Genomic DNA, 22,801 nt, shown 5'->3' on the forward strand with positions numbered 1-22,801 from the left:
TTTCATTTTATTTTTTTTATTTTTGAAGAAAAACATGAAAGTTTTTATATGCTATATAGAGACTATATTATGGAAGCCAGTTTCTGCCTGAATAATTTTTTTTTTTTTTTTTAAGTTAATTGCAACCATTTCTGACTTTTTTTCTTGCAATTGCAAGGTTCCATCTCGCAATTCTTTGTTTTTCCACAGAATTGTGTAATACAAACACAAAATTCTGACTTTTTTCTCAAAATTATGTGATATAAACGTGAGATTTAGAAAGTCAGAAAAGCAGGATATAAACTCGAAACTTTAAACAAAAAAATTGCTATTTCTTTTCTCATGTAAGTTTGGATCTCGCAATTCTGATTTTTTTTTTGTAACAATTGCAAGTAATAAAGACCAATTCTGAGGGGGGAAAAGACTGATGTTCTAAGAATTGTGAGGCTATATCTCACATTCAGAGATTTAAACTCAAAATTGTGTTTATTTTTTCTAGTAATTGAAAAAAAAAAAAAAAAAAAAGTTTATATCACGCATTACTGACATTCATAATACAACTTAGTTCATTGTTTAATTCTGAGAAAAAGAGTCTAAAATAAAAGAATAAAAAGTCAGAATTGTGAGATGTAAACTCGCAATTACCTGTTTTTTATTAGTGGCAGAAATGGGTTTCCATACTCTGTAGACTCATCGAAAGTCAGAGTATTTTTAATCCCTGCATTTTTGAAGATTGGTGGCATAAAACATCTAATTATATTATGGACTAACAGTTTGGAAAGTTGTTTGCTTCAAAATCCACACAAAAAATGCATCGTTCATAACACAAATTTTATTCTCAAACAATTTGTCACATCATCACTTTAAACTACCAAAAAATACTTCATTCTAAATTAAAATTTGTGGACTGGTTTCAGAAGAGCAGCTTCACATAAAATCATATAACAGGCCTCAAAAGGAACAAGTAGAAAAACGAGGCTGGATTATTATTAACATGCAAAATACAATCATGCATCTGGCCCTGCATCTGCAGAAAAAGAACAAAGAAAAAGAGAGAAAAAGAAAGCCTGAATATCCACAGATAATCTAATTCAAATAGCTTTTCATTTTCTAAGATCCAAATGCTTTACAATGTAAGAACATTACGAAATTTAGCAAAATCTCAAATCTTTATAGAAAAGAAAACAACAGATAATCCAACTATTCTTCAGATAATCCCATTCATCATGCTTACATCAGTAGGACTTTTTGAGTTTTTGCTTTCTTCATGGTTGTAAGTCTGTGCATGTACACATGTACATAATAAGAACGGTAGCATTGCAACACCTATGCAAGCCTCACAGGCTACGCATGCAAACAAAACAAAGTAGAACAGATTAGGATTCAAATTCACAGAAACGTGCTAGTTTTTGTAATGAGCGTTAGCTCGGCGCTTCAGTGGCCAAACGTCCTGGAAGACTCATACTCGCTGGGGCACTTGGGCTTGATCCCCTTGCTGTTGTAATAGTCCACCACCTGGTTTGGGACTTCGGCTAAGACACTTTTTGCCAAAGCAGCAGGAGAGGCCTAGGAAGATGCAGAAGCAGAAACAAACAGCGAATCAAACATTTGCAAGGCCATTTATCCATTTCGCTATCTGGTCCAGTTTGCCATTCCCATGCTAATGATGTGTGAAGATACTGTACTTGCTGAAACCCACATGCATGGTGATGAAAAACATCCGGAAACTTGAGCAAAAGTGTCTCGTGTGACTCAGAGCATAACCATGTCAAACCCCTCCAACCCCTGCTGGCCAATTAGATGCAGGAGAGGAGATTCTAGGATAGAGAGACGTGGCCGAGATGGTGGTGTTTGTTAGGGGCTTTCACTACAGTACATTTCTGGAAAGAAAACAAGTCTTGGCATATTTCTCGAGAGGATCCCAATAAACCGTCACTTTTGCTTATATGGACACTCTGTCACATTTAGAGACATGCCATGTCAAATGTATATATTCATTCCTTCATTCATTCATTATATGTTCTATATGTTGACTGTTGTAATAAATAAATAATTATAAATATGTTTAAGTTGAAGTACTTAAAGCTATATTTGATACACACACACACATATATATATATATATATATATATATATATATATATATATATATATATAGTAATAAAGTAAAAACAGACAACATATGAAATATTACAATTTAAATTAAAATTGTACATTTATTTTACATTAAACTACAATGTATTATTTATTATTTATTGTGATGACAAAGCTGAATTTTCAGCATCACTATTCTAGTCTTCAGTGTCACATGATCCTTCAGAAATCATTCAGATATGCTGATTTAGTTAATATTTGTTATTATTATCAATATTGAAAACATTTTGTGGAAACTGACATTTTTCCAAATTCTTAGAAAGTTCAAAAGAACATTTATTTAAAATATATATTTTAAAATAACATTATTAATGCCTTAACAACTCATGACTGATCAGTTTCAACCTTCGCTGAATAAGAGTATTGATTTCTTTAAAAATATCTTAATCGCAGAATCAAAAACCTTCCTCAGAAAACCTCTGGGCTCTTTATTAAAAAACACAATCCTTTATAACAGCAAAGATTGTGGGGTTTGTCACAGTCAAGTAAACCCACTCGAGAGGTAACGCTGCTCTCTGAATTCTGTGGTTTGTTTTCCACCAGGGACTGGCAGAAGATGTGGTAATTAATGGAGCAGTCAAGCTAAAGGTTATTAGATTGCTCTGAGAAGTCTGGGTGGGAAATGTGAGATGGAGAGCACAGAGGAATGAGGGAGTAATTAACCAGGAGAGATTTTCCTTAGAGGTACTTCAGACATTATAAAGATGCAGGATGAAAACCTCTGCATAGCAATGCATTGATTAAAGGGCATGAACAACAGTTCAGCTGCATGTATAATCATTTTATCTTTCGATTGCAATTAAAGGGAGTTCAGATGTTGGTTATAAAAAGAGCTCTGAGGCTCTAAAACACTAGGTACTTACGACTAAATAAACGATAAACATATGTTGTGCCTCTGAATACAACTTTTTCACATTTATCTATTCAGTCATTTTAAACATTTGTTTATTATTAGAAATTTAAACAAATATATCATATAGTTACATATATATATATATATATTTTTAATCTGTACTAAAATATATACAGTACACTCAATGGCCACTTTATTAGGTACACCTGTTCAATTGCTTGGTAACACAAATTGCTAATCAGCGAATCAAATGGCAGCAACTCAATGCATTTAGGCATCTAGATGTTGTGAAGATGACTTGCTGAAGTTCAAACCGAGCATCAGAATGGGGAAGAAAGGGGATTTTAGTCACTTTGAATGTGGAATGGTTGTTGGTGCCAGGCGGCTGGTCTGAGTATTTCAAAAACTGCTGATCTACTGGGATTTTCGCGAACAACCACCTCTAGGGTTTACAGAGAATGGTCTGAAAAAGAGAAAATATCCAGTGAGCAGCAGTTGTGTGGATGAAAATGCCTTGTTGATGTCAGAGGTCAGAGGAGAATGGGCAGACTGGTTAGAGATGATAGAAAGGTAACAGTAACTCAAATAACCACTCGTTACAACCAAGGTATGCAGAATACCATCTCTGAACGCACAACACGTCGAACCCTGAAGCAGATGGGCTACAGGAGCAGAAGACCACACCGGGTGCTGCTCCTGTCAGCTAAGAACAGGAAACGAAGGCTACAATTTGGACAGGCTCATCAAAATCAGACAATAGAAGATTGGAAAAACATTGCCTAGTCTGATGAGTCTGGATTTCTGCTGCAACAATCAGATGGTAGGGTCAGAATTTGGTGTAAAGAACATGAAAGCATGGATCCATCCTGCCTTGTCTCAACGGTTCAGGCTGGTGGTGGTAGTGTAATGGTGTGGGGGATATTTTCTTGGCACACTTTGGGCAGTCGTATTTCGTGCTGACCATGTCCATCCCTTCATGACTACAGTGTACCCATCTTCTGATGGCTACTTCCAGCAGGATAATGCACCATGTCACGAAGCTCAGATCATCTCAGACTGGTCTCTTAAACATGACAATGTGTTCACCTTACTCAAATGGCCTCCACAGTCACCAGATCTCAATCCAATACAGCAACTTTGGGATGTGGTGGAATGGGAGATTCACACCATGGATGTGCAGCCGACATATCTGCAGCTACTGTGTGATGCTACCATATCAATATGGACCAAAATCTCTGAGGAATGTTTCCAAAACCGTGTTGAATCTATCACAAAGAATTAAGACAGTTCTGAAGGCAAAAGGGGGTCCAACCTGGTACTAGCAAGGTGTACCTAATAAAGTGGCCAGTGAGTATATATATATATATATCTATATATAACTGATTTATAATGTAACCTTGTAAACTCACATGTTTGAAGTTACGGAATGGCACAAACTGTACGATGTCACGCAACACTGGTTCCCCTTTAGGCGAACGAAGGATTCCGTCATCACCGTCCAGCATCTCCATGTCAGTGAAATCTGCGCTTCCAACTCCCACGATGATGACAGACATGGGCAGGTGAGAGGCGTGGACGATGGCCTCTCTAGTGTCTGCCATATCTGTGATCACACCGTCCGTCAGGATGAGCAGGATGAAGTATTGCTGCATCAAGGCAAGAAAAGAAAAACTTTAGAACAAGAGAAACTTTAGAGATGAAGAGAGATGGAATAGAAACGGGCTCACCATGGCCTCTTTGGTGTGCATTTCCTCAGAGGCAAAGTTGGCCACTTTCTGGATGATCGGGGCAATGTTTGTGGGACCATACAACTGGATCTTAGGAAGGCAATTCTGGTAGGCTTCTACCACACCCTGGATACCTGCAAAGTCCAAAAAGGTAAGTCTTGAGCTGTGTGAGCTACAGACTACTCACTAATAAAACACCAGAGTTATCTTTATTAACTAAAACTAAAATAATAATATTTATTTGAAATAAAACAAAATTTAAATATAAATTTATTAATAATTTCATTTCAGATAGTTGCCAAGGCAACATTTCTCATTTTCATTTAGTTTAAGTTCTAACACTAAAACTAAATAATCTATTGAAAACTGAAAACTAAAATAAAAAATCATTACTTGAAATAAAATTATATATTAACTGAAAAACTTAATATTAAAAACTTTAATATTAACTTTAATATCTTTAATATTAGGGTTATTTATTTTAAGTTTCATTTAAGTTTTTTAAAGTTTCATTACTTGAAATAAAATAAAATAAACATTGACTGGAATAAAATAAAATACATATATAAAATAATTTAATCTCAGACAGTCGCCAAGGCAAAATGTCTCATTTTTTTTAAGTTGAAGTACCAAAATAACTAAAACTACCTAAACTAAAATGTAAAAATAAAATATGATAAAAAAGCTTCATAGACAATTTAAGAATTTTATTTTTTACAAACAATTACTAAAATTAAACAAAAACATTCAAAATGTTAACAAAGACTAAATAGCATAGTAAATCAATTATACTGAAATAACACTAAAATAATTTTATCTCTTATATTTGATCATTTATTGTATTCTTTTTTTTATGCTTAAAGACTCTTTATGGGGTATCTTAACTGACGTGCGATGCATTTAAAGGACTTGAATGAGTGTCAGTGAAGACTCAATCTCTGCAGTGAAGTAGTAATGCTGTTTACTGACTCGCTGAGCATGAATCTTAAGGTCAGCCTGTCTCTCCTCACCACGTCTCAACTGTTTCATTTAATTAACACCTGTGAGCTTGAACACGCACAAACAGTGGCTCAAAGGTGAAAGCCTGCCATGCTGTGTGGCAGCAGAATTAAGATGAGAAGACTTTCAAAGCGGAGGTCAATGGATGTAATCGCTTCTGTGGCTTCCCCGCAAAGAGGAATCAAAGAGACGCGCTGGACCTTAACAGACTCTTCAACTCTGCATTGTCTCTTTAAAGGATAAGTCGTGCTGATGACATTAAAAGGCTTGAATTAACCTACTGTTGACGTCCTTTCATCATAACACCTTCCAAGTCTTCATGCATCGACAGTCACATTTGGCCAATTCACACCGCTGCTGTGAGAATATCTCACCATGTGATGTGCGTGTGCCCTTGTGTCTGCCTTTGATTTTAGCACTATGAACGAAAATCCATCACCTTCCGCAAATAGAAAGCTGTAAACGTTGTTAGATGTGATATCACATTGGGAGTTCCACCAAGGATTCATTGACATGTGAACCATCCCACAACCCCTCAAAGAAAACCACACACATATTGTACACTCATATTGCAAAGTATCAGTAATCAGCTAAATGAGCTCTTTGCCTTTTAACCCCAGTTCTAATTACATTTTAGAGTAATTGCATTGGCCAACAAATTTCTCCTCAAGGCAATAGATTATGTAAAGCTTCTGATGTGTTACAGCCAAGGAGGTCTATCTGTTACAACGCGCATTCATCTCAAAGGCTGTTTCTTGTTTAGCATGTGATGCTTAGAAGTGGTCAACATGCTTGCTCATGGGAATTCTTGTGGCCTTGGACATCAGAAATGTCATATTTATCAAGCGACCAAGTGGGATACTCAGAATTCTAGATGATACCCGAGTTGAAAGGGAAACATTATAGAAAGCTGCGCTTATAGACAACACTTAATATACATACATACATATACATAACCATGTATAACCATATCTATATATATATATATATATATATATATATATATATATATATATATATATATATGTATATATACAGTACAGACCAAAAGTTTGGAAACATTACTATTTTTAATGTTTTTGAAAGAAGTTTCTTCTGCTCATCAAGCCTGCATTTATTTGATCAAAAATACAGAAAAAAATGTAATATTGTGATATATTATTACAACTTAAAATAATTGTTTTTAAATTTATTATACTTTATATTATCATTTATTTCTGTGATGCAAAGCTGAATTTTTAGGATCATTATCACATGATCCTTTAGAAATCATTCTAATATGATGATTCATTATCAAAGTTGGAAACAGTTCTGCTGCTTAATATTTTTTCAGAACATGTGATACTTTTTTAGGATACTTTGATGAATAAAAAGAAAAAAAAAGAAGAAGTTATGTTTTTAAAATATAAATATTTTGTAATAACAATATACACTACTGGTCAGTAATTTGGGGTCAGTAATTTTTTCTTTTTTTAAATAAAATCAATATTTTTATTCAGCAAGGATATGTTAAATTGATAAAAAGTGATAGTAAAGAAAATATATTATTAGAATATATATTATTAGAATTTTTTTTATATTTTGAATAAATGCAGTTCTTTTTAACCTTTTATTCATCAAATATATTAGACAGCAGAACTGTTTCCAACACTCAGAATAAATCAGAATATTAGAATGATTTCTAAATGATCATGTGATAGACTGGATGTTACATGTGACACTGAAGGCTGGAGTAATGATGCTGAAAATTCAGCTTTGCATCACAGGAATAATTTTTTTTTTTAAGTATATTCAAATAGAAAACTATAATTTTAAGTTGTAATAATATTTCACAATATTACTGTTTTTTTCTGTATTTTTGATCAAATAAATGCAGGCTTGATGAGCAGAAGAAACTTCTTTCAAAAACATTAAAAATAGTAATGTTTCCAAACTTTTGGTCTGTACTGTATATATATATATATATATATATATATATATATATATATATATATATATATATATATACATACATTTGTTAGATACTATGTCAAATTAAGTGATAGAAATTTAAAAAAAAAATGTTTAGTGTTTAAAAGTTTAATTTCTCTTAATTCCAAAAAAGAAACAATGACTCAAAATTATTATTGAATAAAATCTTTATTTCAATAAGGATGCATTAAATTGACAAAAAATACAAAATAAAGTATAAACATTTATACCAAAATATATTATAAATAAATATTAATATATAAATAAACATTTTTATTTCAAATTAAATGTTATTCTCTGGACATTTTTTTTATTCATCAGAGATTCCTTAACACAATGTGTTAAAGTTTCCACAAAATTTAAATTAATATTAATTAGCACAACTGTTTTACCTGTCATAAAAATAAAAAAAAATTCTTGAGCAGAAAAATCAGCTTATTAGAAAGGTTCCTGAATGATCGTGTGCCATTAAGACTGGAAAATTGTGTCATATTGGAATAAATAACATTTTAAAATATATTAAAACAGAAAGCATTATTTTAAACTATAACTGTATTTTACAATATTGTTTTTGCTGTCTTTTGTATCAAATAAATGAAGCCTTGATGCATGAGCAAAACTGGTGGCGGAAATGAGTTATGAATGAATGAAACGCCTTTGTCCATGTTCACTTCATCTCAAATCATGCTCACAGAAAGCGCTTAAAAACAGTGTATCTTCCGCAGCTCGGTACGCTTTCAACTCATTTTATTCTCGAGTAAGACTCTGTATGACATTCATGTTACATGATTTGACTGATTTTTACGTAGAAAGGGCGACAGTGCACTGCATTAAAAGAAATGACATAGGAAGTTTTCATAACCGCTGGCCAAATTAAAAAAATAAATTAAAATTAAATCTATTTTAATTAAAGCTTGCGTACTTTGCGTATAGGGAGGATCGTCTCTGGTTAAATGCTTTTAAATGCTAGTGGAGATGCATATATCATTTATACAGCAATAAAAACTATTATTTTTCCTTGAATGTGTAATATAATTATGAATAATGATTTGTAATTCATGTGTTTATTAGAAAAAGGTTTTGCCAAAATGCAAGGCTACTTCTAAAAAGCCATAATAAGCAAAGTTTGGTATGGAGTCAGAATGGTTTAGTCATGACCTCTTCCAGCAGGGTAGTGCTAACCTCTTTATTTGGTGCAAAAGATGTTTACACCCCACTGATGAGCAAAACTTTTAAAAGGAATGATTTTGGAAGAGTGAGAAGTCTACAAATTGGTTTCATTCATGGAAAGCAAACAACGTGCTCTCTAGGCACCTCGTTGCGGCTTGTCTACAATGGGTTGTCAATATTTAGAAAGTAAAAATTACTTATAATTGCACACCAGTGTCATTCACACCATTCAAGCGTGCTGTGTGTCTCATCCAGGTTCATCGGAACCGCAAAACTGCCATGCTGGATTTTCCAGACAATACCAGGGCGAAATGGTGCGCTCTCTGCTCAGGGTAGATTGGCTGGCATGTGTCCTGGTGGGCTGTGAGCCATTTGCTATTCCTGGAATAGACAGGCCTGGCTGCTTGATCAAAAGCTGAGTGGTCTGTGCCCATTCAGGGCGCCACCCTGGTGTGTCTGCACTGATAGAGGTGGAACAGAAATAGCAAGGGAAATCAAGTGACACCAATACACTGGAGCGATGATCAATTTATCCTGCTCGTGGCTGAAGACATGGATGATGGGAAAGCTAAGCACCAAACACAATCTGAGAGCAAACTAAATACAAAATCAAATCATTTGCATCTTCTGACTTGACTTCCAAGCCAACGCCATCCCAAAGAGAGTTGGGTTACATTTGAATGCATACATGGCTTGGCAGAGGCTTGCTCATGACAACAAAATTATCATTTATATTACTTTACTTTCCCATCTGTTTCTGTATTTCAAGCATTCATTGTTCTTATATTTTCATCTTTACTCTCTGATAGCAGCCACCCTTTTAGGAGACACAAGTTTCAAACTTTAAACAGGTTGTGATGATGCAAGCCTACCAAGAGATTATGGTCTTCCTTTTGCAGCACAGAGTGGTTAAACAAAAAGCAGAGTGGTAACACATTTCAATAAAATATGGAAACATGTATCCTACAAAATTTAACAATGTCCTAAAACTCTGTACAAGAAGTTCTGATCAAATGCAAGGCACCACTATTATTTCACCAAGGCTTAAAACATCTTGTTTTTGTGCTGACATGTCATTTTGTGCTGACGTGACATTTAACCTCCTGTTATGCCCCAGAAAGACTAATTATTGGGGAGGGGCAGGATGTGACAACAATGTCATCCCCGCTTCCCTCCTTCAGACATTCCCATCAGGCTGTATATTTTATAGCAGCAATAAACATTAATGTGTCATCTTTTTTCAATAGCGTAGCTCTGTAATTCAGCTATGCATATATTGATCTTCTTTGTGTGTTTGACTTTGCCAATGTTATGTTGAGGCTTTAAGTAGTTCAGTCCCAGTGGGAAAAGGTCGCATGGGGAAGTTAATGAATCTGCATTGAGGAGATAATTTAAGATATATGGTCTGGAACAGATAAAATATTGGGATGAATGCACCGTCATACCTGCACATTCTGGGTTGTCTTCGTTGAAGTTTATTGCAAAGTCATGTGAAACCTGGGGGGAAAAGATAGAAAAAAAGAAACACAATCTTAGGCTATTTGTGGCATGAATAATATACTCTTTGAGAATAATGCATGCCACATATTATGCAATTGTTAGTTCTTTGAATTTGATTGGCTGAACAGCTTTCCAAGAGTTCTGATATACAGTATAGCTAACAGGGACTCTTCACTAGCTACTTTCCATCCAATGTTGCGAATTTAACTTATGTGCTGTTTTGGAATATGGCATAAAACATTTCCAAATAAAGCACCGTTTTCATTTGAGTCAGGAGAACAAAATCATCACTTCCTGATAAACTAGCACTAAATATCACTAATAAAATTAGGAGAAGCAAGTTATCCCATTCCACTGTGCAAAGCCAAATCTATTTTATTGATATGCATGGTGGAATTTATTCAGCAAATCCCTTTCCATTTTCCATTAAATCAGTATTTATTTGTTTGTTTGTTTGTTTATGTGAAGTTGATAGTATTGAAATAAGCAGGATAATGCACATTCAGCTGGTCAATATTGCTGGTCAATACCCCCTCCAGGTGTATTCAATACCTAGCTTCATGCTGTAAGTAAAATTATAATTTTGAATACTATTTGTTTGAATACTTTAAGAGATTTTAAAAAATAAGTCTGGAGTGTGGACTGTACATTCAGACATTTGATCTATCTAGTTAAAACTGTTGACGCCTAAGATAAATACAAAATACTCAGCTCTACACAAAGGCACATTATCTGTTGGAGGGAAATTAGCCTGCTGACATCAGTTCATACATTACTCCAGCGGTAGCCTAATTAGAAGCATCTTTCAATCTGCATCCCTATAATGAAAAAATCCCATTGCACCCCCATCGCTATAAATGATAAAGACGTTACCTTGAAGTCTGGGGGTATCCGAGCACCAAAGCCAAATGCTGGGAACATTTTGTCACTGCATGGAAATGAAAGTGGACAGGAGATTAGAGCTGGCAGGAATTGAGGATCTTGGGGATTACTTACCAAATTTCCCATCATGCTTTCCTGTCTCAGTGGCCCCTCATCACTGTTCATTTGTAATGGACACAGATTTGCATAATTGTTATTGTTAGTGCCTGCCAAATCAGCAAGCACTCTGATTTCAGATTTCATCCCAACCAAACGTCCTGATGGATGTGCATTCATCTCATTCTTGAGTGATGCCAAAGCTCGACATGGTGCTGGAAATGAGCTTTTGAATGACCTTTCAGAGAGCTGAAATTACAGCTCAGCTACAATGGTCAAAAAACGCTGGGATTTAGCATGTTATCCAAAAACTGCTTCAGGATTTCTAAATAATCACCAACTGTTAAAATGCAAAGGCCACAGGTCTAATAAAATAAAGTTTGAAAATAACAGGCTGTCTGTCAAAATATAACTCCCACCTTGTTTTGCTGTCCTTACCAAATGTATAATTAAAACAGGCCTAGTCTGTGGATGACATATTCTACTGTTTTTACAGCAAAATGGACCAGCTATGTAAATTGGGATCAAAATAAAACAATGTTTTCATAAGTTACAATTAACCACCCTGTATTTACTGTTTGAAGTGAAAAGCATTGTTAATGAAGTTTTCAGTGTTGTGTTTTGGTTGTCACTACCAGAGGTGGAAAGTAACGAATTACATTTACTCGCGTTACTGTAATTGAGTAGCTTTTTTGTGTACTAATACTTTTTAAAGTAATTTTTTAAATCTGTAATTTTACTTTTACTTAAGTATATTTTGTTTAAAGTATTGTACTTCGCTACATTTTAAAACACATTCATTACTGAGTAAAAAAAAAAAAAAAAAAAAAATCGCTCCCTGGAAACTACGTCAGTAAATAATGGGCAGGAGGGCAAACTGGCGCTAAAATCACAAGAAAGATGCAGACGGTCAAAACAGGCGTTAGTGGTGCAGACACCGCTGAAAACGAAACCCCGTCATATTCTGAAGTTGAACTCGAAGGAAATGAAGTGAACCCCTGGCCATATGTATGCTCTATTATGCAGTGTAAGCTGTACTTGCCTAGGAAGACCAAACTAGCAGCTTATAAAAACTCGACAAGACCTCAACCCTTCGCAAGAATGTAGAGGTAAGCTAAATAATTGCATCGTTGCATTGGTGGTTAAAATGAAGCTTTGACATTTTAGCAAGAGGTTTTGCACAAATTAGCCAAAAAGACAGTGGTGAGGAGTGTGTTATATATATCGTATGTGATAATATAATATTTTTTGTTTAAATGATGTGCGCGCGCATTTATATTGCGTTCTTTAACTGTGTGATTCAGTCTCCTAAAATGCATTTAGAATGATCACAAAATTGAAGATATAGGGGAAGATATAGAAGATATATGATATATATTTTTATATAATAAAAATTCACATATTTATATAATTTCATATATTAAATCAAAATCACACAAAGAATGCCGTCTTTTCCACCAAAAATCATCATGTATATATACATACATATATATAACAGTTCAGTAAACAAGTTAATTAAGAGTTTTAGACACCATATTGCCTTTTTTTAGCTCTATTTCTACAACAGAAAATAATTCCAAACACAGCCACCAAAGCACAGTTTTGCGTCTCTGAGCAACGTGACAGTGTTTCGTTCCTGAATGAATCAACCGTTTAAATGATTTGGTTCAATCGCAATGACTCACTTATTAACAGTGACTTGCTGATACACATACTGGCCATTTTAATTTCACATTTAAAGTATCTTTAGATTTTTTTAAATAATTAATTTCTTATCATTTCAAATGAGTATTCAACATTTTATGTCTTGTATATCAAAACATTATTCATGCATTTGTAACTGCAGGTTAAATGCATTCTTGTCCTGCACTAAACAGTGTAATACATCTAAATGCCACTTCCAATGAATCTTCTGCATTTCCTCTGCATTAAAAGATGAGTTTGTTGATACTGATTTGCCTGGTAACAGCCCAAATGTTTTATTATTCTAAATAACTGATTCCTTTAATTAAAAACAACTAGTTTGAGATTAATAGACCTATCCCAGGGGTGTCAAACTCAGTTCCTGGAGGGCCATAGCCCTGCAGAGTTTAGTTCTAACCCTGTTCCAGCACACATATCATGTAGTTTTCAAATAAACCTAAATGATTAGATTAGCTGGATCAGGTGTGTTTAATTAGGGTTAAATCTAAACTCTGCAGGACTGTGGCCCTCCAGGAACTGAGTTTGACAACCTTGGCCTGTCCCATTTTTGACTCCCTCCCACTGTTAAAATGTAACTAAGTAATTTTTACTCTGAGTAAATTTTAAATGAGCTACTTTTTACTTTTACTTGAGTTGATTTTTAGACTGGTACTTTTACTTGTACTTAAGTAAAATTGCATTAATGTAATGGTACTTTTACTTGAGTAGAATATTTTTGTACACTTTCCACCTCTGGTCACTACAACGGTTTTTCCAATTTAATCTCTCATATTAGCTGTGTGCCTACAGCAGCAAATCAGTCACTGACTTACCAGATGGAGTCATCTCTTAAGGAAACTACTCTCAAACTGGCTTCCAAGGCACCATAATATCATATATAAAGAAATGTGTGACCTGCATATTGCTCTATGTGCTCCGGGGCTTTCAATTTTTCAGCAACAACAAAAAATCTGTCACTGTGGGTAAAACACCCACTATCACATAAAATATTTTTATTTTTTCTTGTAAAAAATGTTTTTGGTCAGAATACATGGCTATTTTTGAATGGCCATCAATGGTGAATGATGCATCCACATCTACAAGGATTTGGGACCATGCTAACCAGCCAAACCTTGACCCCTTGCTTCCTTCACATTTTATGTCTTTTAGACTGCCTACACATTACATAGAAAAAAAAAACCCCAATGTTGGGACTCTGCTTTACTCACTATACTGTCAAAATACTGCACACTCTGAGAAAGAGAACTGACTCGCAATTGTGTGAACCCAAATAACTGCTGTATGAAAGAAAGTCGAGAACCTAGAGAGCTGATGTTGGGATTTGATTGGCTGTTCAGCCAGCTCACCTGTCGTAGTCTTGGCAAATCTCCCCCACTGCGACTAAAGCTTTCAGATACTCGTTAGGCTGGTAGGGGTGGATGTAGTGTAACGAACAACTGTTTTTAGGATCCCCATTAGATGCTGTGAAATCAATCGCTACCTGAAAGACAAGCAGCAATCAAAGTAGTGCTTTAAGGCTAATTTCTCAAAATGTATACACCATGTGGAGAAATGCTACAGAGCCTTTTCTCCTAACGGCATTGACAGAGAGTAAACAGATTGAATAGAGATGTAAAATGCATTAGCTTATGTAGGCGTGCGACTATGTATGTACGTAGATAAAATATGCCTGACTTGTATAGTTACAGTATGACGAACATATTAACACAATATTCCATTACATACCAAAAGTCATGCACCAAAGATCAATAGTATGGACACATGTTTTACTGACTTTGTTTATCATGATTATAAAACCCATGTCATCTAAAGTAGTCATTCTCAAATCCTTTTTTGGAGGACAACCAATACAATAAAATAAAAACTAGACTATGTAACACTACAAATAAGGGGGAAAACCTATAGCTTATACCCAATTACATGAAACAGTCTCTATTACCAACTACATTTGATTAAAAGTTAATATTGACACAATCAAATAATGATTTAGACAATTAATTAAATGTTTGTGCTTTCTGTATACATACATACAGGTGCATCTCAATAAATTAGAATGTTGTGGAAAAGTTTATTTCAGTAATTCAACTCAAATTTTGAAACTTGTGTATTAAATAAATTCAGTGCACACAGACTGAAGTAGTTTAAGTCTTTGGTTCTTTTAATCAGAGGTGGGTAGAGTACCCAAAAACTGTACTCAAGTAAAAGTAAAAGTACTTCTAGAAATATTTACTCAATATTTACTCAAGTCTTGAATAGTTACTTGAGTAAAAGTAAAAGAGTATCGGATAAAAAATCTACTCAAGTAGTTAGTTACTAGTTACTTTGGGTCATATATACTGAGCCTATTTTTATTTAGATATATAGATAAAATGTATGTAATGTATGTGTGCGTGTATAAATGTATATATTTCATCAGCCTTTACTCCAATTTATGTAATTTATTATAAAACCCTGTCTGTTTACTTAAGTAACAGATATAGGTGTCATGACATAACATATTTTTAATACAACTGACTTTATATTAAATGTGAATTTAACATTGAAAGTTAATGTGATATAAATATTGCTACTAATCTTTCATTGTTCAGAAAGAGAGCAAATAACATTTACATTATTAAAGATAATTTTCACTGACAGTCTAGATTTCAATCACTCTCAGAAACTCCGATTAAAATCACTGAAACTGTTAACACTGTGAAATCAATATCTTAATTAAAGATTCGAACACACATCTGCACTTTGTTGTTTCTGACGAGAGAATTCGCCAGAAAGAGGTATTCAGTCAGTGAGCGAGTGAAGGAAGCACCGGTATTTTAGTGATGACTCATCTGAACGCCTCTGATTGGCCAATGCTTTAATAATCTCAAAAGAATCATGTGTGATTGGTTATAATGCGCAGCGCTGTAAAAACGCATCTATGTCTGGCTAAGCGCCAGCAAGCAATCACAGATCTGAATTTAGCAGCTGATGATGATATGACTTGCTGAACGTACTCACGCCGGTGTGATTGTATTAAAATTAATAAAATCTTAATCGGCTATTTTTTGTCTTTTGGAAGCTGCATCCAACTTGACTCCACTCTGTTATAAGCCACACACGTACAACAAACTAATGTCACAGTGGTATCGTGTACTGTAATCGTAGCCCAAGTTATTACCTGTTAAACAGTAGACAGCACACGCGGTGTTCATCTAATAAGGATCTCCATCGCTAGCAAATAATAGCCTTTGCAGATTTCAATTCAGTGCCGTTCCAGTCACGTTTTCAACGCTGCTGATGTTCTTAAACGTTACAACTCCGAGTGAACCACTTCAGACGCTCAGCGCGTGCGGCAGGGAACTGAACGTCTCATTCAAACTGATTCATGAACCAATTCACTCGTTTGCCAATTGGTTTGATCAAGCCTTTGAACAGAATTGACTCAAAAGAATGAATCATTCGCGAATGGGCATCGCTCATTGCCCAGAGAAAAGTAGACGGCGCGTTTGGAATAAACTGAAGCATTTATAACATTTATTGCATTAAGATAAAGTAACAAGAGGAACGTCGCCCACAGTAACGGAGTAAAAGTAGAGATTTTTCCCCAAAAATTTACTCAAGTAAGAGTATAAAGTACCCATGTTTAAATATACTCAGAAAAGTATTAGTTACCCCAAAAAATTACTCAAGTAAATGTAACGAAGTAAATGTAACTCGTTACTACCCACCTCTGCTTTTAATTGTGATGATTTTGGCTCACATTTAACAAAACCCCTCAACAAATTAGAATATGGTGACATGCCAATCAGCTAATCAACTCAAAACACCTACAAAGGTTTCCTGAGCCTTCAAAATGGTCTCTCAGTTTGGTTCACTAGGCTACACAATCATGGAAAAGACTGCTGATCTGACAGTTGTCAGGAAGACAATCATTGACACCCTTCACAAGGAGGGTAAGCCACAAACATTCATTGCCAAAGAAGCTGGCTGTTTACAGAGTGCTGTATCCAAGCATGTTAACAGAAAGTTGAGTGGAAGGAAAAAGTGTGGAAGATGCACAACCAAACAATAGAACCACAGCCTTGTGAGGATTGTCAAGCAAAATCGCTTTAAGAATTTGAGTGAACTTCACAAGGAATAGACTGAGGCTGGGGTCAAGGCATACAGATGTGTCAAGGAATTTGGCTACAGTTGTCGTATTCCTCTTGTTAAGCCATTCCTGAACCACAGACAGTGTCAGAGGCATCTTACCTGGGCTAAGGAGAAGAAGAACTGGACTGTTGCCTAGTGGTCCAAAGTCCTCTTTTCAGATGAAAGCAAGTTTTGTATTTCATTTGGAAACCAAGGTCCTAGAGTCTGGAGGAAGGGTGGAGAAGCTCATAGCCCCAGTTGCTTGAAGTCCAGTGCTAAGTTTCCACAGTCTGAGGATTTGGGGTTCAATGTCATCTGCTGGTGTTGGTCCATTGTGTTTTCTGAAAACCAAAGTCACTGCACCTGTTTATCAATAGAGTTTGGAGTACTTCATGCTTCCTTCTACAGACCAGCTTTTTGAAGAAGCTGATTTCATTTTCAAGCAGGATTTGGCACCTGCCCACACTGACAAAAGCACCAAAAGCTGGTTAAATGACCATGGTGTTGGTGTGCTTGATTGACCAGCAAACTCACTGGACCTGAACCCCAGAGAGAATCTATGGGTTATTGTCAAGAGAAAAATGAGAAACAAGAGACCAAAAAATGCAGATGATCTGTAGGACACTATCAAAGAAACCTGGGCTTTCATACCACCTCAGCAGTGCCACAAACTGATCACCTCCATGCCAAGCCAAATGAAGGCATTAATTAAAGCAAAAGGAACCCCTATCAAGTATTGAGTACATGTATTGAGAACATACTTTCCAGAAGGCCAACAATTCACTAAAAATGTTTTTTTTTTGTTTTTTTTTGGTCTTATGAAGTATTCTAAATTGTTTAAATGTGAGCCAAAATCATCACAATTAAAGGAACCAAAGACCAAACTACTTCAGTCTGTGTGCATTGAATTTATTTAATACACATGTTTCACAATTTGAGTTGAAATTACTGAAATAAATGAACTTTTCCCACGACATTCTAATTTACTGAGATGCACCTGTATATATATATATATACACCATGTGTGTTTGTGTGTGGGTTTAATCATTAATAACCCATATGGATTTTATTTACAGAGCATGTACCAACATTTAACGGATCACACCCCTGGAAGTAAGATCCCTCTGCTTTAGCAACACCATTTTCTGGTTAAGCAAGGAAGGTTGGTAAAAACTGCAGGTCTACCAGTTTGCTTTATAAAAAATATCAACACTTATTAAAACTGAATATTATATAAATTCATAAAACAAATACAAGATCAGTTTAACTGAAACTAATTCTAAAAACCTTTCAGGAGACTCTACATGAGAACAATTCAGAAAGAGAATATTGTGACAGATAATAAAAGTAATGAAACACTTCGGTGCACACAAAAGTGTCATGCGAAAATAACAGTGCTGTTAGCAGGTGAGACAATTATTACCTAATAAATTATGCAAATAAATAAACATTTAGAATGACACTTTGTTTTCCCCGTTCCCATTAGTATGTACAATGAATAATAAATCACGAGTGCTCTGACTAATAATAACATAATTCAACAAAACTGGTGGCTGTGCTAATGTCAGAGAAAGCAAAAAAATAAAAGATGATTAATTTAATAAATATAAACACAGATAAATGAACACTCCATCAACTAAGAAAGAGTGAGTTGTATCTGTCTGGACTTACTGTAAACTGTATTTGGCAACCACCCATGATGTAGTCCAGAAAGGAATGCATCTTAATGATCTGTGGATGCAAAAGGACTGGTTATCAAGAATTCAAGCACTTTCACATTGCTATCTTCTTCTCATCACTTCTAATTAATGTCAACTATGATCAAATTAATTGGTCATTTGCAGTGTATCTTAGCTGAATGGATAGACTTCTAGCTGTGTGAAGTTCCCACCTCCATCTACTGTAACCATCAACGCCTCTGCTGACAGCATGACACTGCCACTTTTTGAAATACAGGGCCTACGGGCAGGAGACAAGGTCCTCTAGAGAGCATCATTTCATGATGAAAAAATATTACCTTGCACTGATTCAGAATGACAATCCCAGAGTTCTTGTAATTCTTCTTCTTGACTTTATATTTTGGGTTTATGCATTCCCACTGGACCTGTCATTGTTTAAAAAATATAAAAATAAAAAATAAAAACAAACCATTAGCTTTTCATCATTACTGGTTGGAGTGGGCGATCGAGACATACTGGACAATATAATAGCTTCATTAGAACGTGTGAGATGGTGCATAATCGCTTCCCATTGGAGCAGCGAAGGCCAAAAACAAGTGCTCCAGTCGACAATAGACTCAGAAAACAACAATTTCGGTCATAATAATGAGGAATGATATCAAGCCTGGAAGTGATGTTCTAAAATAATTAGCAGATTCTGGTACTGACGCCTGCGGTATAGAGATACCAACCCAAAGCGTTTGGGACTTCACAAGAGAATGAGGTGTCATCCAGCTGTAGCTGTGCATTTTAGCAGAGTTACAATTAACTGACAGCTTAAAAGACAATGACTTATTGTTTTCAAAATCCGAAAGAGATTCTGTCTTATTTAGTCTTTAGCATTAATGGTTAATCACTAGATCCATTTTTAGAGCAAGCTGCATATAATGGGGACTGAATACTCTTTAACACTTACACAGAACAACATCCTCATTATTGATTATTAAGGAGGACGTTGTCATTTTGTGTGAATTTTCTAGCATAAAAATGCAATTATCCAGTAAGCTTCTAGTTTGTAAACAGCATACTGGTCATGAAATGCAATAAAACACAAACTACAAATTACAGAAGTGCAGAATGACTTAATGGACACAGCAGGGGCTGGGTTATGAATTCTGATGTGATGCTTTTTGTGTGTTTGCCTTATGTTTAAAGTGCACAGCTACACAGATATTTCAAAATAGCATTTCAAAGTCTTTCCATCAATTGTGTCATTAAAATTAATCATTCTAATTATGCAATTATTCCACTTATAATTCCATTAGAGCACATTGTTCTTTTGCAGTCAGTAATTTTGAGTTCAAATTATGTTTTTTGGCATGTATACATCAGGTCCTTTTCTTAAATGGATTTGGTTTAAAAGAATCAACTAATCAAATAATCGATAACTCAAACGATCATTGAATCAATTTGAATATATCTGTCTAGCTATTTATACATCTACGTACATCTTTTTAGATGATGAGAAAATGTGAGAAAAATCCAGCCATTCAGTTCAGGGATACTGGAGGTGATTCTCTACAGAATCTGTTAAAGTATAGAAGAAACGAAACTGACTGCGACCCACATTAAGATCTCCTCATATAACCTCATTCCTCTTTCATCTTTCACTTTTGCTGATTACTCTTTGAACCGAACTAGTTCCTACTCATCAGTAGCTTAACCTGCTCTGAATATCTCACAGAGCTGTTTCAAATCAAATCAATTGGATTAAAAAATCAGCTTGGCTTGTAGATGATGTTCTCTGTGTGTTGGATGTGAAAGTATTAAAATAAATTGATAATTTTTTTATAACAAGTTTAAAACTGTTACCTGTCTTCCATCCATCGCTGATCGCATCTCTTTGAATGTAGCTTGAAACTCCCCTATGAAATCATGCTTTCCGTTCGAGTCCCAGTCCCACACTGTACACTGGATGTCAAGGGAAGAACAAAACCCGCTGAAATGTAATATTAATAAGTCATCCAAAGCAAATATCACTTAAACCTATGTGTTGGTCCAGTGGTATGCATGATTTAACTTTTGCGTCTTTCACTTTTTTCATCTCATTTCAATCGATTTCCTCTCTCCTCATAATTCCTATTCCCTTCAAATACATTTGTTTCCTCCACAGACATGTAGTTTAGATACCATTTTTTCAGCATTCCTCTGGAGCAGAAATAAAAGATATTCTGCTGGATGTGCACACTATCTACTCTTGTTGAACCCACTCTTGCTGCCTACATACAGTCCACAGAGAACGCTGAACACCACAAATGTCTGGAACCCGAACACACAGCATGAAGAACTGGAGCAGACTTATCATTACTGTGCCCTATGCATTCATGCATTAAACATAAAGTGACATTACAAATTAATTAAAGTTTGATGGTTTTCTGCAATATTCAGGACAACAGGGGGTTTACTCATATACTATTCCTTAGCCTCATATACTTAGCCTAAGCAATTCTGTTTCCACATGTTCATACTTTTATGATGAGTTGGACAAGCACAATTTAATGCTGATGTGCATAAATTTTCTTGTATATGCCAACTATAACTAAGCTATTTGTAGCCATTTCATCAGCCTGAAATAGCGAGATTGGCTCGAGTAATGCCATTAGATGGGGGCAGGACTATCTGTCCAACCAGTAGAAGACAAAGTGTTAAAAGATATTCTGAGGGGAACCTATTTAGAAAATAATAGCTTCAGTTTTAAAAGCCTTAAACACTTCAGCTTAAAAAAAAAAAAAAAATTCTAATTCATCAAACATTTCTAATTCATAAAAAAAAATCAGTAAATTGTGAAACATCTGGGGGGAATTTTTTTAATTTAGCAGCAAGGTAAGAAAGGATACTAACGAATGAGCGGCAAAACTTTTCATATTAACTAGTCTTTCTAGTTTCTATTCATTCTAATATGCTGATGCTGATGCTGATGCTGATTCTTATTCTTATGATGAAAACAGATGTGGTTTTAAAAAAATCTGCAATACATCATGCATTATAAAGGTAGTTTCAATGCATTAATTATGCCTTGTAATGCACTTCATAATGCATTGTACACTCACAAATAATTGTAACCACAGTTGATACATTACAACACTTATCAATTAATTGTTACACTATGCATTTTTAATTTGGTTATAATTATTTATGACAAGATATGATGTATTACAACACACATTAATAATAATAGTGCATTATAGCCTTTAATAACAGTTTATAATGCACTATACATAAAGGCTTTAAGTGTTACTAAAAATCTTAAAGACTGATTTTTTGAATGGTAGTATATACAGTACATATGTTAGCTTTTTAAGAAAATGACAAATGAATGAAAATCATAGCTGACCACAAGAGGCAATATACAAGCAATATACAATTATATATGTGTCTTGTTACTCTCTGGGTTTCTTGCTAAGATTTTATGTTCAGGTATACAGGATCTCCAGCTGTGAGCTGTGGCTAGTCCATGAGTGACTCTCTAGATGGCATGGATGACGGCTGCTACTAAATGAGGCTAAGCTGTTTGCTTTAATAAGGTCTGAGTTCTGTTCAGTCATGAGTGGGCAGACGGGAAGCCACATGCAGTCTTATGCTGATGCACTACAAGTAGGAAGAGAGGCACACAGGTGCCCTTAAGAGATGGGCCCAAAGCATCTTATTGTTAAATGGATAGTTCGTGGAGTGCACAGACTCCATCACTCCAGTTTAACACTGAGCTTTAATGCTATATTTTAAATATGCATTAAATTGACCAAAAGTGACAGTAAAGATTTTATATAAATATATTTTTAAATAAATGCTATTATTTTGAACTTCCATCACACAATGTTAAAAAAAGTTATGATTAATAACTTAATTATTAAATTCAATTAAATTAATTATGATAAAAAAGTTAATGATTTCCACAAAAATATTAAGCAGCACAACTGTTTTTATCTGTCATGACAAAT

General features: G+C 34.8%; 1 protein-coding gene across 3 annotated transcripts in view; it reads right to left on the minus strand.

Moving 5' to 3' along the window:
- Window positions 1-791: 791 nt before the first annotated feature.
- cpne4a (copine IVa) overlaps window positions 792-22,801 on the minus strand; it is a 56,906-nt gene continuing 34,896 nt past the window's right edge. For all 3 annotated transcript variants that reach the window (XM_059568311.1, XM_059568309.1, XM_059568310.1), the window contains 9 exons: window positions 20,676-20,774; window positions 19,163-19,249; window positions 18,817-18,876; window positions 14,382-14,515; window positions 11,227-11,281; window positions 10,299-10,350; window positions 4,714-4,847; window positions 4,396-4,632; window positions 792-1,545 (listed from right to left, as the gene is read on the minus strand). In XM_059568311.1, the coding sequence (XP_059424294.1) occupies window positions 1,414-1,545; window positions 4,396-4,632; window positions 4,714-4,847; window positions 10,299-10,350; window positions 11,227-11,281; window positions 14,382-14,515; window positions 18,817-18,876; window positions 19,163-19,249; window positions 20,676-20,774 (990 nt within the window). In that variant the 3' untranslated portion in view covers window positions 792-1,413. The remainder of the gene's footprint in view (window positions 1,546-4,395; window positions 4,633-4,713; window positions 4,848-10,298; window positions 10,351-11,226; window positions 11,282-14,381; window positions 14,516-18,816; window positions 18,877-19,162; window positions 19,250-20,675; window positions 20,775-22,801) is intronic.

This window comes from Carassius carassius, chromosome 15 (genome assembly GCF_963082965.1).
Source record: "Carassius carassius chromosome 15, fCarCar2.1, whole genome shotgun sequence".
In the NCBI taxonomy this organism is placed as follows: Eukaryota; Metazoa; Chordata; class Actinopteri; order Cypriniformes; family Cyprinidae; genus Carassius; species Carassius carassius.